The sequence below is a fragment of the Panthera leo genome, chromosome B4 (assembly GCF_018350215.1).
Source record: "Panthera leo isolate Ple1 chromosome B4, P.leo_Ple1_pat1.1, whole genome shotgun sequence".
Classification (NCBI taxonomy): domain Eukaryota; kingdom Metazoa; phylum Chordata; class Mammalia; order Carnivora; family Felidae; genus Panthera; species Panthera leo.
The window spans coordinates 60866809-60884289 of record NC_056685.1 but is presented as its reverse complement, the minus strand read 5'-3'; the positions used below and the strand labels follow the sequence as shown (position 1 = coordinate 60884289).

Genomic DNA, 17481 nt, shown 5'->3' with positions numbered 1-17481 from the left:
CGATCCCCAGGAGCCAAGCCTGCATCCTCCGCGGGGATCGTATCTGCAACCGGCGAGCTAATTCTGTTGCGGGAGATGCGGGGAGGCTGATAAAGATCGTCCAGGGGTGCTCAGGCCTCTTTGAAGATCCTGGACTCCTTCCCTCAGAGACACACACCTCGCCTTCCTGCGTCAGGCGCGCAACCACTAAGCCAGAAACCCCCAGAGAGGGAGAGCACAGCTTTCATGTTTGCTTTCCAAAGGCCTTCTCTCTGACAGTCCCAGGAAGGGCAGGCAGAACCCCAAGACACCATAATAAGCTGAAAGCGAAACAGATACAACGCCGGTCTAAGTGAGGGTACCGGATGCCTTTGTGCCGGAGAGGATGGGCACCCTACTTCAGGTGCTGCCTTGGGGAGAGAATGAGAGCTGCCCTGTTTTGCAGAGGTAGAGAATGGTGTTAGGGAGGTAAACAGCTTTCGAGGTCCCAGTGACTTCCGGGGGCAGTGCCTTGCAGATAGCAGGGCTCACTTTTTAAGAAAGGACAATTCTACTCACAGAGGAGCTGGGCCCCTGCCAGGAAGGCTGTGTGGCACCGCCCCACCCAAGATCAGCTGCAGGTTGAGGGGTTGTCGTCTGAGCCAGGTGAGACTCTCCCTGTGGTCTCGCACAAGTTCAGAGTTGCCTACTGCAGGGAGCCAAGAACTTGGCCCAGCCAAGGGCATCTATCAGGCATCAGTCCAGGATATCAGGACTCTGTTCCTAACCTTTCCCCCCACCCCCCAACACAGGAGCAGCATCCCTGGCCAGAAGAGGCCTCAGAAGTGTTATGACGGTTCTGAGTTTAGGAGGTGCTCAAGTGCATAAGTGCTTGACCTTGGAGAACTGGCCCCTAGAGACCCCCATTTCCTAAAGACCTTCTCTGCTCACATTGGTTCATGGCCTGGGTAGCAGGGGAGGGAAGTGCCTCACTGCTGAACTTTCTGATCCTGTTTGGGGAAAGCTGAACATTGCCCAAGAAGTAGGGAAGCGTGAAGATGGTGTGAGACCCACTTTCCCAATAAGAATCTCATCAGCCTGATTCGTGTCTAGGCACTTCTCCCTGAGGCAGTTCCTGCAGATGTCAGCAACCAGTCCTGTTCCTGGAGAAGACAGCCTCTGTTGGAGTCTTATCATCTAACTACAAGAGATTTAGTAATGAAACACACCCTTTCCTATCCCTACTTGGGATTTAAAGGCATCACGTCCCTTTTATTGATACCATGAGGTCAGCTGGCAACGACCTCCTCTCAAGTCTCAGACCACATCCTAATAGAATCAAATGACAATTTTTCTTGAAATAATTTCACAAGCTTCTCTATGTAAAGAAAGAAAAAGGAGAAGAAATGAGTTTAGTTGTTTGGTTTCATAGGATTTTAGAAATATAGCTTGGAGCTACACAGATTGGCAAATGTTATTGGTAATAAGATAAGGGATGCTTTTTGGTAAGAAGGGAATTTCTGAGCCCAGGTGCACTGTTTAAAGACCTATAGGTACCTTTCTGGTTTGTATGTTTATTTGCTTGCTGTTTGGGCTGAGAAGGAAAAAAGGGAGAAAGGTGAAAAAGCTAAACATGAATGGTTTTTACTAAATTGCAGTAGGAGATATCCCTGGAGATATACACCAGTTGGTTATTTTAACATGGATTTAGGAGTAAAAGTGTACTTAAAATTTTAGAAAATCGCTTCTTAAAATTGGGATAAAATGTTGCAGTTGGGGACAGGAAGATGGAAATCTGGGGCTTGCTCATGGGCTAGGCATTTGTGTAGGTGTAATTCTCACAATGCTAACTTGTCTTCACATGGAAATACTTCAGATTAAAGACAGGCCTTCAAATCCTCTTATTTGCCAAGGTGCATTTAGGCGATAGCAAGGCCTAAGCAAACATTCAGCCTCTGTTGGCACTCCTAAGCACCCCCCACCACCAAAAAGAAAAAAAAGACAAAAACCCTCCTAGTGTGGAGTCATCTCATGTGTAGTCATGTGGTCTCAGCATTATCACGGAGGTTACTCAGTTATATTGGGAACTAGATTATGATGTCAGAAAATATCCCTTTCAGAAAGGCTAAAAGTCAGGGTCCTGGGTATATATTGAGGAGAATTTCTACTTAACGTAAGAAACAGGGCAGCTTAGAAGAGGTACCTGCTTTCCAATAATTGCCTTTAGTGGGAGCAGAAAAGCCTCCTTACAGGAAGTTTTTAATTCATTTAGACTTCATTTTACTTTTTTGAAGAACAACAACAAAAAATTATTTCTGGAAGAGACTGCTGAGAAGATCCCCTTCCTTTGGCCAGAAGAGCAGAGAAGACTGTAAATCAAGGAAAAGGTGAAGTAATAAATTATGAGGGAACTTCGGTATTCCAAGTATATAAAGGCTATTTATTTTTCCTGTGTCTATATTTTCTCTTTTTGTGGAGGAGAGGAAATTCTAAAAATATTTGATAGATGTTTTGCCATTAACACCAGAAAAGTGTGTGGGGAAAAGAAAGGAGGGAGGGAAAGGGAGGGTCCATTTTTGTTTCATTAGTAGAAAAAGCAACATAAATTAAAGCAGCCTATTGATGGCAGTCTTTAATTTATAATGTTCTGAGAGTAAAATGAATTTATTTACAGCATAGGTGATTTAATATTGTCAATCTGATTTTTGTTTTAACCTTTTATTGGAGGAGGGATGATTTTTTAAAGCTCGGATAGTTTGAAATTTGGCTAAGTACTTTTGGGTTTTTTATCGTGGAAGCAAATATTATCATTTTAATATTAAACAACTTGCAAGTATTAAAGGGTTCATTTGTGATTTACTTTTTTTTTTTTTAACGTATTTCCCTCTTTAGATCTAATGAATACATTAAGGCTCCTGTTTCTTTCTGGAAAGAATTTATTATAAATCAGAAAGCGTCAGAGGTTCAAAGGTTGACATTTCTGAGTGCTGATACTTTGTCTTTTCATGCCATGCAAACAGATCTAACATTTAGAAATTCCTAAACGAGGGGAATTGTGGAAATTCCCAGATTTTTTTTTTTTTTCCAGTCGGAGGAAGCCAAGTTTTTTAAGTATGGAGTTTGGAGTAATCAAATGAGGGAGAAAGGAGCTTGCGAGAAGGGGTGACTTCAACCCAAAGTAGGCAGCTCAAGTTAACTGCAGTTAAGGAGCGGGAAAAGGGAGCCGAGATCCGCGAGGGTCGGGGAGAGGGCGCTATTTCACCCACCCTGGGTAAAATCTGTGGAGCATCAGCCAGGAAGCCAGGCTTGATAAAGGTCAGGTTCCCCCAAATCATCTCAAGTGTCCAAATTCTACTAGCCTTCTAGAGAGTATTAAAAACCTACCAGTGAGGTGGTCTATCTAGAAGACAAACATCCCTTGAATGGTTCTCAACTACCCGAGTTCATTTCAGAAAGATAGAGGAGCCCGCGGGGCGGGCGTTCACATCCGCTGCAATCCTTTCCTAGATGATACTGCCCAGTAATTCAGAGCAGTCTTTATTCCCCGCCCAATAGTTTGGGAAGAACCCCCTGCTTTCCCTTCTCTTCTCCGAGGCAGAGCAGCGCACAGCGATAGTTCCGCTTCATCTGCGGGCTGAAGCGACACGGATAGAGTCGTCCCAGAATATGTAACAGGGGACTGGGCGGGGGGTGGGGTGGGGTGGGGGCGACAGAGTAGGTTGTCCGGGAAAGGGTTGCTTAGGCTCTTGTCGGTGGGCGAAAGGGCCTTGTGCGCTCCCCAGGAGTGTAGGTCCACCTCGGCAATTCAAAGGAGGGTCTCCGTCATGTATGCGGGTTTTCTTGGACCAGCTCCAGATGTCCTCAGCTGTTCTGAGACAGCAAGAAACGCAATCTCGACCTGAAGTCTGAACCCTCTTTTACTCTTCTAAGCGAAGGATCTCCCCCGTCCTTGGCCGATGCTCCCCATTCAGCGGGTCCCAGGAAAGAGCCAGGGAGGAGGGTTCCCATCTCGCTACCCGAGATCCCGGGCGGACTCAGGGCTCCTTAAAGCCACGGGCCAAAGGCCCGCGACCTCCCCGCCGAGTATTCCGGGCGCCCGCGCTCTGCGGCCCCGACTCCTTGGCCTCTTCCTTGCCCGCTCGCCCCGGGCGGCCTCGAGGCCCGCGCGTCCAGCCGGGCGCGGCTGCTGCGGCGCGCCGGGAGCCTCGACTGTTCCCGGCCGCCCGCACGCCCTCGGGGACCTCAGCTCGCAGATCCGCCGCGTAGTCTGCGGCCGGTCGGACCCAGCGGCAACCAGCAGATCCACCCACGCCCCCGGCCCCAGGACTGCGCGCGGCGGGACTGGCGCTCTGGGGTGGGGCTCGGCGGAGCTCGGGGCAGCGCCGGGAGCGGCGGAGACGAAGGCGCGGGGAGCTCCGGGGCTCGCAGCACACTCCCAGCTCAGGGCTCCCCTCTGCTCGCTCGGGCCGCGCGGGGCCCGCTCGGGCCGCCCGTCGCCGCCCCCGCCCCCCGCGCGTCCGCGCCCTCGCTCGCCCCGCGCGCGTTCCAAGGGCGCCACCTCTTTGCGACTAGCTCACTTCTCCGGCAGGTTTGCCTGGGAGCGTGTGAACATTCCTCTGCTAGGCTTTCAACTCGCCTCCAACCTGCGCCGCCCGGCCAGCATGCCTCCCCGCCCGTGAAGCGGGGCCGCCGCTGCCCTGCCGCTCGGGCCGCCGCCTCCCCTCCGCGCCGCTATTAACCCGCCCTCGTTGCCACCTGGCCCTCCTGATCGACGACACGCGCACTTGAAACTTGTTCTCAGGGTGTGTGGAATCAACTTTCCGGAAGCAACCAGCCCACCAGAGGAGGTAGACAGACAGCTATGTATATATATGTGGGTCTCTACAAGTGGCTCTGGAACAAGACGGCCTGGTTCGCAAAGACGCTGACTTCAGAGGGGGAAACTTTCTTCTCTTTTTAGGAAGGAGTTAGCTCTGCTCCACGAACCTAGCACTGCCGGCTAGATTAATTAGACATTGATAGGGAAGAGGTGTAAACACGCTGCGCATCATTGATGCATATATACAACCATTTCATTGTGGTTATTATTTCAGAGGAACGTCTCTGATTTGTTGTTGTTGTTCTTTTTCTTCCCTTTTGGTGCCTTTTTGCCTGTGTGGTTTTGGAAAAAGCACAGTTGCAGTAGCTGGTTCCTAAATAAGTAAGTGCTGAGAGGCTTCAGAGAAAGTTTTTTTTTTCCTTTTCTTTTCTTTTCCTTTCTTTTTTCTTTGCAACTTGGGAGATGCCCTTGGTGTTGAAGAGATTATTTGAGAAGAGGCTAAGGCGGGAGCGTGGTAGTACGGGGAGATGGAGATTCCGGACTGACACTTCGGGTCCCTTTCCACTCTGTTGCAGGTCCCGCGAGCGAGAGGATACGATGCTGCGGCGGCTGGTTCAGCAGTGGAGCGTCGCGGTGTTCCTGCTGAGCTACTCGGTGCCCTCCTGCGGGCGCTCGGTGGAGGAACTCGGCCGCCGGCTGTAAGTGCCCCGTCCTCCTCTGGGCGCCGGGTGAGGGCTGGGAAGGCCAGGGGGAGAGGCCACCAGGCTGGGGCGCTGCCGAGGGCTCGCAGCGGTCACTGATGCTTCTTGCCCGAGTTAAAAAGCAGGGAGATCCGGCTACCTGCCGGGGGTTGAGACCGTGTCCTTGAAACCCCAGCGGGAGAACTGGTTGAACCTCAAGGGGCTACGGTCAAGAGACAAATTTGATACGAGTTTCCAAAAGAGGGAGCGCAGAGTCTCCTTTCGACAAAGATGATCTGCCTCTAGTGAAAAATAAAAGTTTATACTTTGAGGACCTGGGAAGGGTTTGAAACCCCGAAGATTACAGGAGACAGATAACTCGGAAGGAGCTGAGGGAGCCACGGTACACATGTCTGTGTGCGCTTGATTTACATGCTGAATGTGGGTGGCAGTTTGTGCGTGCAATGCAAAAGCCTTACATCTAACTTTATTATGAATGACATAATTTTAAGCATATAAAATGGACCACATTACATAATGAAGGCATATTATATAATAAAGTAGTAACAACTTTGCAATGGCACAACTCCAACATTAGTATTGATACAGTTCAGGGACGCTGGAGTGCTTGACTCCAAAATGAATATTAGGTGTGGAAACTTGTTTTTTCTTGGAATTATTGCTAACAGCTCTTTAATCTGCAGTCAAATATTTGCATTGTAGACTGAAAACTTGTGTTTTGGCATTCTCATCTGGTGGTTCTTTTAAGGATAATTTTGACTTTAACATAATCATACATCCAAGCACACCAGAGCAATATCACCGTGTTGTATGACTGCAAAGTTGGAAGAACAGTAGAGTAACACTATCTTAATACAAATCTGTTGGACCTAGCAGTACGTTAATGTGTGTAATACCATGTTTGGGTGATCTTGAACCTGCAGACTCAGTATTCAGGATGGGAAAACCATAAAGTTTCAGAACTGAGAGGAGTTTGCCTCTGGAGAAGGAATTAAGGAGCTTTTACACTAACAATAAAAATAGCAATATCCAATATTTACAGTCAAGTTCATGGTGCTTCCTTGTAAATTCCCAACGGTGTACAAAAAGGCAACTGTTTTATATGTGCCCTTGGTCTATTACTATTAGAGCAGAAAATCCTTAAATGAAATTGCTTTAGACATGTCTGAACCTTGGCACCAAAATGAAAATCTATTATGAATCTCCTAAGGCAAATTGTGTAAAACATTGTACTAAAGATAAAGCTATATTGTATTCTTCAAATCAATGTTTTGCTGGTGTATTTCTGAAAATTGTCTTTAGACTTTTTGCTCCTTTTGAGATTTGTTTTAAATTATTTAAAATCCATGTATTAATAGAGATGAGGAGTGAATTTTTAAAAGCATGCTTAAATACTGGCCAAGAAATACTGTCTTGGAACAGAGCCAATTTTTTCTTTAAAGTTTCTTGAGAAATACCTGTTTTCTCTTTTGAGAAACAGTAAATGGACCATAATTAAATCCACAGTTATGACATAAAAATAGTGCTAAGTTGTCCTAAAGGCTATTTTTAACTCTTTCTTTGTTGCACCTTGCAAAATACACATCAGAAACCATTTACCAGCCAGAGACTCTGTTATAGTTTTGTTTGTGGGTGAAATATAATATTGTAGTTAAACACTCACACTCAGCAGATGGTTATAAAACTACCACAAAACATTCTTATAGTTAATGGCTAATAGATCATCAAATTACAGCCATGGTTTTTCATGAAGGCTGAAATCATCAGTAGATGAAGATGTTCCATCAAATTATTGCAGCCAAAAGGAGTTTAAAAAAAAAACAACAAGTCATTATTTTTGCATTGGTGCCAAATAACAGTAAATTTTTTGTGCTAGACAAAACATTAGTCTACTATTACATTAAATCACCCTAATTTCTTGAAAGAAATGTTAACATATAATCAAATTGTATTACTCCCCATTACTCTTCATGCCAAATATTAAGGAAACTGCTTTAGCTGTTTTTTCTAACTAGGGACTAACTTGGAGGGCGGTGCGGGGGGCGGGGGGACTACTATAACAATACCACTTCCTAAGCCATGCAAAGGAAGCAATTATAAGTTGTCTTAGTCCAAAGGATTTTAATTAATGGGACTGGAGTATGAATAAATTGGAAGTTGCAAAGTGAGGCCTCGAGATATTCTTGTCCAGATGAACATGGCTCTGGGCAGGTAGCAGCATTTGTGTCTAAGTTAGACAGGGAATCCCAGCAAATTCAGAAACCTAAAACATAATTGGCTGATTTGCTTGGGAGCCAGACTGGGTCTATTCCATTTAATGAAAAGCATAACTTTTGACTGAGTCATTTGGGTTGGAAGGGACTTGTGGTGAGTCATCCTCACTCTAAGGCCCGGACCCTGCCTCTTGCATGTACCACAGAACTTTTCTTCTCAAACCCAGACTCCTTCCTGAGTAGCTGAGCATCAGCACAAGCATATGCTGCTGCTTCTGTGTAAGGAGAGGCAATCCTATCCCTCCCTTTACTCCCTGTGTTCCTTGATAGCTCCTTGGACATTTACTCTTCTCTGAAAACTACCGAGAGTGATTTTTCTTGAAAGCAGAAGAGCTATATTTTGGCTGAATTTAGAGTTACCCGTGTTAAGCATTTCACCCATATTTCTGCAATTTTTTTTTACAATAATCAAAGAAGACCATAAACATACCATGTTAGGTGTGTAATAAATGCATGAGAACCACTGTGCCGTGGAATGTGTGCAGAGGTACAGAGTAATAGACTATTATTGAGGCCATATTTGCCACTTAAATATTTCAGAATTATCCAAATTGAAAGCCTCCTGAATGTGGATTCATTGTTCCCCACCTATGTGTATCTAGTTTGTACATGCTAGTCATTTACCCTTGTGTCAGTTCATGTCTTGTTTTGAAAAGAAATAGAACGTTCTATGGATCTAATTTCTTGCTGATGATAAAGATACTATTATATTCCTGATCCTCGAGCACAGTTGCCCCATCAGAAATTCATTCTTGACAATATTTTAAATGCAGAAGTCTTTGAACTGTTAATTGTGTTAACTCCATTTCAGATTTAGCACTTAAGAAAATCTGTGTTTTCTCAGTTTAGATTAACAAGTCCTAAGAGGCAGAAAGAAACTTTGTAAGCCACAAGAGATATACTATTTTAAACTGGACAAAGTTGTGCCATCTTTGTAGGCTTTTTATAAAATAGAAGGATAGAATGATCACTCCTTTTCTCATGAGAACCATCCTGGGAAAGTGCAGTGCTTGGGTTAAGAAGGCACTGTGACTCACAGTTGACAGGCTGGCCAAGATGACAGACATACATGCCAGGCAGAGGGGGCATACACAGTGGTGGCCTGATTAGAACATACCAACCATTAAAAGTTTTGGCTTTGAGTTAAGCTAGAATGGGCTGTATTATACATTTGAAGAGCAATACAGAGGCGGTGGTTATCTGCCAGGATTGAGAAAGAACTAAAAGCCCCTGATACTGTAAGTGATCGTTGGTTAAGAACTTCTTTTACTGTGACATTTTGCTAAAAGATACTCATTAAACTGCAATACTTATAAAATATGCAGTTAAATCAGTCCCATTCTTTAAAAATGTTATTAGAGAGTATAAATGTATTATACCAAAACCTCAAATCTGTATATTATTAAAAGTTTCCAGAATACTAACTGTGGCCATAAAGTAAGTGAATTTTAATCTAGTCACATGTGGCACCTTCAAAAAGGAAGAGAGACTCCTTCATGCCTCATTTAAACCAGGCTCCTGTTAAATTCCTTTCCATTAAGTCATGTCTTTTTTGAACAAGCTGCATGCCTTAAAGCCGGTCCACACTCTAAAATACTAAAAGGAAGCTGGTATTCTGGCCATAAGATCTAGAGAAATAATGCCTGTATTTTCATGTCTTACTCTTCTTTGACTCACAGTAGAACTAGAAAATCTCTCATTCCCCCTGTGGAAATCCAAACTTCTAGAAATCCTAGTTCTTTGTTTTGGTGATGAAAATGGACTTGTTGGAACAGTAAGGTTGATCTTCAAGGAAGCTGATAAATTGCTATCCATTTGCCCTTCATCATGGTTCTCACCACAGGCTTTTTTACTCCCTGCCGTTTGCTTCTTATTTCCTCAACATACACTTCTTCTTCCACAGAAGAAAGGACTGAGGAAGTTGAAAAGCAATCTTTGGTTTCAGAATCAGAGGACCTGGTTTTTGGATCCCTGGTTCTGTCTGTTCTCAGTTTGAGGGCAAGCGCAAGTCATTAGTTTCTCTGAACCTCAACTTCTCCATCTATAAAATGAAGACAATGCTATTTTTATTTGTTACATTTCTCTGAGGAGTTGAAGAAGTTGAACTAATGAAGGCAGATGAGGGATCCAGATATTGTGTGTCAGAGAGGTAAGAATATATGGGGTATCGCCCTGTGAAGTACCCTCAGAAACTTGTAAATGAACCACTTTGAAGAGCTCTACAGTGGTAGAAATTGGAGTAAGGTGAGGTAGAGTTGAAGCACGCATGATATGACTGATTAATGTGTGTCATCCCTGCATATGGTCAATAATATACAGACAGGATAATACAAGAATATATGCATGGACAATTTAAGCAAGAGTCAGGATGTCATCTAAAAGGACTGATGGAAAATTAGTTTATTCTTTTCCACTATATTTTCATTAGAGTGTTGTTTAAACAGAAAAGTCACTTCATATTTGTTCATAGAGATTTTTTTAAGACAAGAAGGCTAAGTAGAAAAGTGAATTTTTTAATTAAGTACTAAGGATAATACCCTCTGAAATTCTAAATTAAAAAAAAAAACTCAATGTGGGGAAGAAATAGAAATATCTTAATTTAAACACAAAGAAACCCATTTTAAAGAGACCACCCATTACTCTACAGAAAAATAGACATTCTCTCCCTGACACTTGGCTTTCAAATATAGGTTCTTGGCTGCCTGTAATCTATTTTATGTTAAAATTCAGTCTGTTAGGTCGTTACCTAGACAGGCTTTACTGCTCATTTCATCTTCAGCCTTTGTTTGCCTTTATTCCTACAGCATGCTGTTCTTTTTTTTTTTCTCTTCTTTTTTTTTTAATTTTTTTTTAATGTTTATTTATTTTTGAGACAGAGAGAGACAGAGCATGAACGGGGGAGGGGCAGAGAGAGAGGGAGACACAGAATCGGAGGCAGGCTCCAGGCTCTGAGCCATCAGCCCAGAGCCCGATGCGGGCCTTGAACTCACAGACCGTGAGATCGTGACCTGAGCCGAAGTCGGACGCTTAATCGACTGAGCCACCCAGGCGCCCCAGCATGCTGTTCTTTGAGAGTCAATATTATTATTTTCCTAATAGGGGAGCAGTGTGTGTGTGTGTGTGTGTGTGTGTGTGTGTGTGTGTGTGTGTCTGTGTGTGTGTGTATGTGTGAGAGAGAGAGAGAGAGAGAGAGAGAGAGAGAGAACGAGAGAGCAAGAGAAAGAGAGAACATGCACTTGTGCGCATGCATGCGTGTCCGGGTGAGTACTCAAGTAAATTCAGCCTCCTTTTCATTTCTAGTCTAGGACTTCTGGATTTATTTTCCCAACACAAGTCTGAAAAACCTGAAAAGAATCTCAGTGGTTTCTTTCCATTGCTGAGTATAACTGAATCATAACGTTTTAAGTTGAGAAGAATATAAAACTCTCTGAATCTGACCCCTTCCTTTTAAATGGAGAGAGGCCATGAGGCCAGAGAATGTCCGTGTTCTCACCAAAGTCACAGACCTAGAGTGGCATAAATGGGATCTAGGGCTGCAGCCCCCTAGCTGCCTGCACTTCCCTTCCCACTCTGCACTTTCCCTGCTTCACAAGTTGGCTGCACTTCCAGCTCATGCTCTGTATAGAACCAAACAGAAAACTAAAGGGCTTTCCTCTTGTCTTTGAGGTCTATGCCAACAAACTAAAATTGTATTATTTTCTTCTTTCCTGCTATTTTTTTCTTAAAGCAAAAGAGCTGTGTCTGAACATCAGCTCCTTCATGACAAGGGGAAATCTATCCAAGACTTACGACGACGATTCTTCCTTCACCACCTGATTGCAGAAATCCACACAGCTGAAATCAGAGCTACCTCGGAGGTTTCCCCCAACTCCAAGCCTGCTCCCAACACAAAGAACCACCCAGTCCGATTTGGGTCTGACGATGAGGGCAGATACCTAACTCAGGAAACCAACAAGGTGGAGACATACAAAGAGCAGCCACTGAAGACACCCGGCAAGAAAAAGAAAGGTAAACCTGGAAAACGCAAGGAGCAGGAAAAAAAGAAACGGCGAACTCGGTCTGCCTGGCTAAACTCTGGTGTGGCTGGGAGTGGGCTAGATGGGGACCACCCATGTGACATCTCTGCGACATCGCTGGAGCTCAATTTACGGTAAATGGCTTCTGTGCCCCATAGCCTTTGCTCGGTGCTCTCCGCTGGGGTGTGTAACGTCCCTTCCACTGTGGCTTGGACAAACCTAGAATGTCCTCCCTTTCTGTCCTTCTATCAATTGCTCCACAATTTCAAAGCTTAATGAAAGCAAGATGGCTCAGAATATTGTCTGCTTTCATACAGTGTCCTCCTATGCCCTCTATACACACCAGCATTGAATAACCCATTTCTCTTCCTCCACCATCACACCCCAACACCAATCCTTTACTCCTCCACTAAAGAATTTCTTTTTTTCGTAAGGCTTCAGAAGCTAGGGACCACCTTCATCATTTGTTGGAGGAGTGTATTTATTCCCCTACTCTCACACCTTGGCAAACTTTCTCGATTGTTTTTCATTTTTTATTTTTTTTTTCACTTCAGGGGCAAACACAGAAGGCTTTGATATAATCTACAAATACGACTGAATAATACTGTAGCATAGACAATTCTGAGTCGGACACATTTTTCATTTCATTACATTTAATTGAACCTTAAGTTTATCTTTATTTAAATAAATGTTAAAAATTTAAACATACACTCTGAATTTATTTAATTAAATTTCCCTCTGGTTTCTACCAACACGTGAAAAAAAAAATCATGATTTCTGAAAATTTTTAAATGTTGACTTGGGAAGGACATAAGTTTTTCTCTTGTATCTATTTATCCACTGGCAAGTTGAAATCATTTTCTAGGGTATGGCAGTAGAAATAATAAAACTTCACATTTACATGGCTTGTTCATCCTTGGCTCACAAATGCCGGTGGTAATGGCATTCATTGACTTTGGGGTCAAATACCTTAAGTTCAGATCTTGGCTCTGAACTTACTAAAGTTCACAACCTTGGGCAAACTACATGGTCTTTCTGAGACTCATTTTTCTCTTATGTGAAATGAAGACAATAACTGTAACAACCTCATAGGGTTGGCTGAAGATTAAATGAGATTACGTGGGTTAAATGCTTGTCTTAGTAAACAATAAAGTGCAACTTGTTGTTTTGGTGCTTTTAGATCTAGTGCTGATTGTTTACCTGGATATGTGTGTTTCTGTGAGGCAAAAAAGCAGCAAATATTAATCTCATTTTATAAACTAGAAAACCCAGGCATTCCATGGCTGAAGGACCTGAGTAGTCCTGAGAACTGGATTTCCCCATTTCTGGATTTTTAGGCCAGGACTGTGTTAGTGTCGCCTCTTGATTCAGATGTTTCCACCAAAAGGATCTTTCTTGCCTTTTTACTTTTCAGTACAAGTCTTCTGTGGGCTTTGAAAGAAAGGGGAAACTATACAAGGATGTGTCATATGCAGCTAATGATCTCATTAATTAGAGTCCCATGTTACTTCTCCAGGCCTTTCCTCTTACTAGTAGAGATGGGATTACAGGGTGATGTTTCAGACAGGAGTTTGAACTTGTTTACCATCACTTCTGTCTTTGAGTCAGGTTGACAAAACTCATCATTAAATAGTGTAAAAAAGGATAACTATATCAGACAAATAGTACAGCTTCAGTAATTAATGAGTAATGACACTAGAGGAACCTTTAGCAGAGTGAATGACCTATTCTGCAAATATCTAATGGATCTATAATGTGTAACCGAACCTATGAATCTTGGCTCAAAGCACATATTTAATGTATTTTAAGAAAGGATCCTTATATTTATAGCTAATGCAAGGGTTTTTTTTGCCAGAAGCTATTTTTACCATTGTCTTACTCTTTGTGTGTGTACATGTATATATTAGAAAAACAAAAGTATAAATACTTTTTTTATGGATTTCATTTATTTAAGATTTGAAGTATCTGGGAATTTAATGAAATTCAGCACTCATCAACTCTTATGCCCAAAGCTACCCCTCTCGTAAAGGAGACTAGTAAAAATTAGGCAGCGGCCTAATCAAATCCAGACCTAGGACTGGAAGAAGGAGAACGTTTCTGCTTCTCCTTTCTGTTTCCCGGTTGTGAGGGACATTCATGGAAAGCACTGTTTGTTTGGCAGCCGGATCTTGGCACTCTCCCAGTACAACCCAACCGAGGTTCAGGGAAGATCGGGGAAATTTAGGAGTGTACTGGTGAGAATATACGGGGCCAGGCAAATGTTCTAATCCAAATAGAATCCTTTCAGAATAACTATTTTAAAGTTTTGTAAGCAACCAACGTTTTATGAGTGTCCTGTCTTTAGTCTCTTTACATTATTAGGCAATGACCTGAGAGGTCTGATGAACTGGCAAGCATGAGCTTTATTATAATATAAGTAGTATTTCTTAAGAGAAACTACTGTACTAAAACTGTCTGGCTCCTTGCACGTGAACCAGTGGGAAATACATAGTTTAAATGTTGGAAATTACATTTTGGAATTTTTGTTGTTGCAAATGAGATGTCCAGATACAATAGGACTCGTTTAATTGAGACCATATATTTTTTTCTTGATAAATAGTGACTTAGAAATAATACAAAAGCTTTTCAATATTGAAAAAAAACTCTGAAGTGTTGTCATACGCACAGACACGCACTAAACATACACGTATACTTTCAGGTCATGTTTTATGTTTTACTTGGCTATCCCAATACGTGCTTTTATAACAAGCCAACAGGATAGACAAGGAGAAATACAATTAAAAGATCTTTTCCTTGGTCCTTTTTTAAATAATTATTTTAACGTTTATTTTTGACAGAGAGAGCGTGCACATGCACGTGCACGAGTTGGGGAGGGGCAGAGAGAGAGAGAGGGAAACACAGAATCTGAAGCAGGCTCCAGGCTCTGAGCTGTCAGCACAGAGCCCAACACAGGGCTTGAACTCACAAACCATGAGATCATGATCTAAGCCGAAGTCATATACCTAACTGATTGAGCCACCAGGTGCCCCTCCTTGGTCCTTAATGTATTCCTTTTCTCTTTCTTTCCTTCTGAGAACATAATTGTGGAAAATACTCTTCATTCCCTCCTTGCCTGTGTTATTCTTAAGTTCAATTCACTAGATACTGTTCAGTAAGAAAACATTTTAAAATTGGTACAGCACACAAATTATTGAGTTTTACAGTCACCTTTAAGATTGTATTCATAACATACATTCATATCCACCAGCCATTTAAAATTTAATCTTAAATTATTTTCTCTACAATTAGGAGCTATTTTACCATTCCAATCAAAACTATTGTTGAAGAGGTCAATTTTTTTAAGACATAAAAATACCCTCAATGCTCAACTTGCTTTTCTTTAAGCTGCAGGTAGAGTTCCTAAATTGTCAAGAATGGGCTCTCCTGTGGGTCTCACCCCCATATAGGTCTGCCATGTAAAACTCTGCCCACACTCTGGCTGCTAATGCAATGGCACAGCCAATCGAATTCAATTCTATAGTTGCTTCCTTAGAAACTACTATGTATTCAGTGAAATATACTACACAAAGAGAAGAGAAAGGGAGAGAGAAAAGCAGAGAAAATGTTGCTAGTCCATCTTAAATTACTGTGACTACGGTGTTTTAGAAGGGGTTAAAAAAGGTGTCAGTCCCAAGTGGTAATTTATTCTGAGTAATAAACACCTTGAGCCGAAATACTGCTGCTTTATGCTTTTATATCAATTGATTCTTATACTCTAAGTTAGGCTTTCCTGATTTCTAATTGTAGATCGCTTCTAGAAACCAGCAGAATGAGAGCCAAATAATTCTTAGTTTTGACTTCACAAACTAAAATCCAAAAATAGTTTCATTCATTAGTGTTTAAGGACAGCTAAAGGAATGACCGATAACATAAAATAATCAACCAAACATACTGTTTAATTACACATCCTTTCAACATTTACTCCAAATCACACACTTTACTCTCTTAACAGTCATTATCTTAGCAAAAGATTGGCCAAATGGAAACCTAAACAGAATTAGTAACATTTGGGTCACCCTTGGCAGGCATCACTGGGGAATAAACTTCTAGCAAGGTGTATTTGATGATAGATTGTACAACCTAGCCTTATCTCCAAACTCTCAAATGTGTCCCTTCTGTTCCCAAACTTTCCAGTTGGCAGCTTTGGGAAATTCTCCTAGGGTCTCCTTTTTCAGACAAAGAATATAGAATTAGAAATGCAAGCCCTTTCTCTTTCTGTACTATGTTGACCATTGGATGGTATTAAAGACCCTGCCTGTAGCAAAGATTCTGGAGGGTCAGATCCCACAGGTACCTCCTATTGGGAATATTCATAAGAAATCCCTGGAATCTTTTCAATTGTGATTCTATGTTCCTTTATTTTTTATGCCCTTTTATTTGTCAAGGAGAAGTAACCTATTTTCTCTTCTTCTTTCCCTTCCTTCTCTTTTCAGGAGGCATTGAAATCTTTAGCAAAGACATTCAGAGGACATATTACAGGATTCTGTAATAGTGAACATATGGAAAGTATTAGAAATATTTATTGTCTGTAAATACTGTAAATGCATTGGAATAAAACTGTCTTCCCATTGCTCTATGAAACTGCACATTGGTCATTGTGAATATTTTTTTGCCAAGGCTAATCCAATTATTATTATCACATTTACCATAATTTATTTTGTCAACTGATGTATTTATTTTGTAAATGTATCTTGGTGCTGCTGAATTTCTATATTTTTTGTAACATAATGCACTTTAGATATACATATCAAGTATGTTGATAAATGACACAATAAAGTGTCTCTATTTTGTGGTTGATTTTAATAATGCCTAAATATAATTATCCAAACTGATTTTCCTCTGTGCATGTAAAAATAGCAGTATTTTAAATTTGTAAAGAATGTCTAATAAAATATAATCTAAATTACATCATGAGTCAGAAGGTGAATTATGTATATACCCTTTAAGATTTCTACTAGAAGGAACATGATGTAATTTTTTAAACTGTATTGAATATGGTCTTAAGTATAATATGTTTATATTGGTACATATTCCAATATTTTCACATTAGCTTTTAGTTTAAAAACCGCCTAAAATGTGTTTTGTCCAGTATTTAAATTCAATTCAATAGAATGGCTGAACTACCTAGACATCCTTTTATGAAATACGTCCAATTTGAAGTGAAGACAGGAGAGGGCAGGAAAAAAAAAAAAGAGAGAAGTCAAGAGAAAATATTAAAAATTACTCTCTGAAACTTAGTCCAGCCAGAAATGGAAAAAAAAGGAGGCAGTTCAGGAACTTTAAGGCCAGGGGTAATTTTCGCCAATGTTAAGTTTAATTTGAAAGGGCTTGCTCTTACTAGTAACAACAATAAGCAGAAAAGAGCAACTTGAGAATTCTACCAGAGAAAAGGAAAGATCTGGGATACTTGTGACAACTCAAAAAATCCTTCACAGGGGAAGACTGCTTTCCTGTTTCATACCTCACAGTCCTGGGGATTTTGGTCACCAACAGCACGTTGTAATGCCATGTGCAATTTCCACTGTGAATATCATCCTACGTTTCCTACCTTTATGTGCAGATGAAAACAAACATCTTTCCTTATGGATTTAAAAAAAAATTTTAATGTTTATTTATTTTCAGAAAGAGAGAGAGAGAGAGAGAGAGACTGGGGAGGGCAGACAGAGAGGGAGACA

General features: G+C 41.8%; 1 protein-coding gene across 1 annotated transcript; it reads left to right on the top strand.

Moving 5' to 3' along the window:
- Positions 1–4551: 4551 nt before the first annotated feature.
- PTHLH (parathyroid hormone like hormone) lies at positions 4552–16412 on the top strand. Its single transcript, XM_042948453.1, has 4 exons — positions 4552–4805; positions 5353–5475; positions 11479–11901; positions 16240–16412. Exons 2-4 carry the CDS (start codon positions 5375–5377, stop codon positions 16247–16249), a joined length of 534 nt encoding a protein of 177 aa, XP_042804387.1. The 5' UTR covers positions 4552–4805; positions 5353–5374; the 3' UTR covers positions 16250–16412.
- Positions 16413–17481: the final 1069 nt, after the last annotated feature.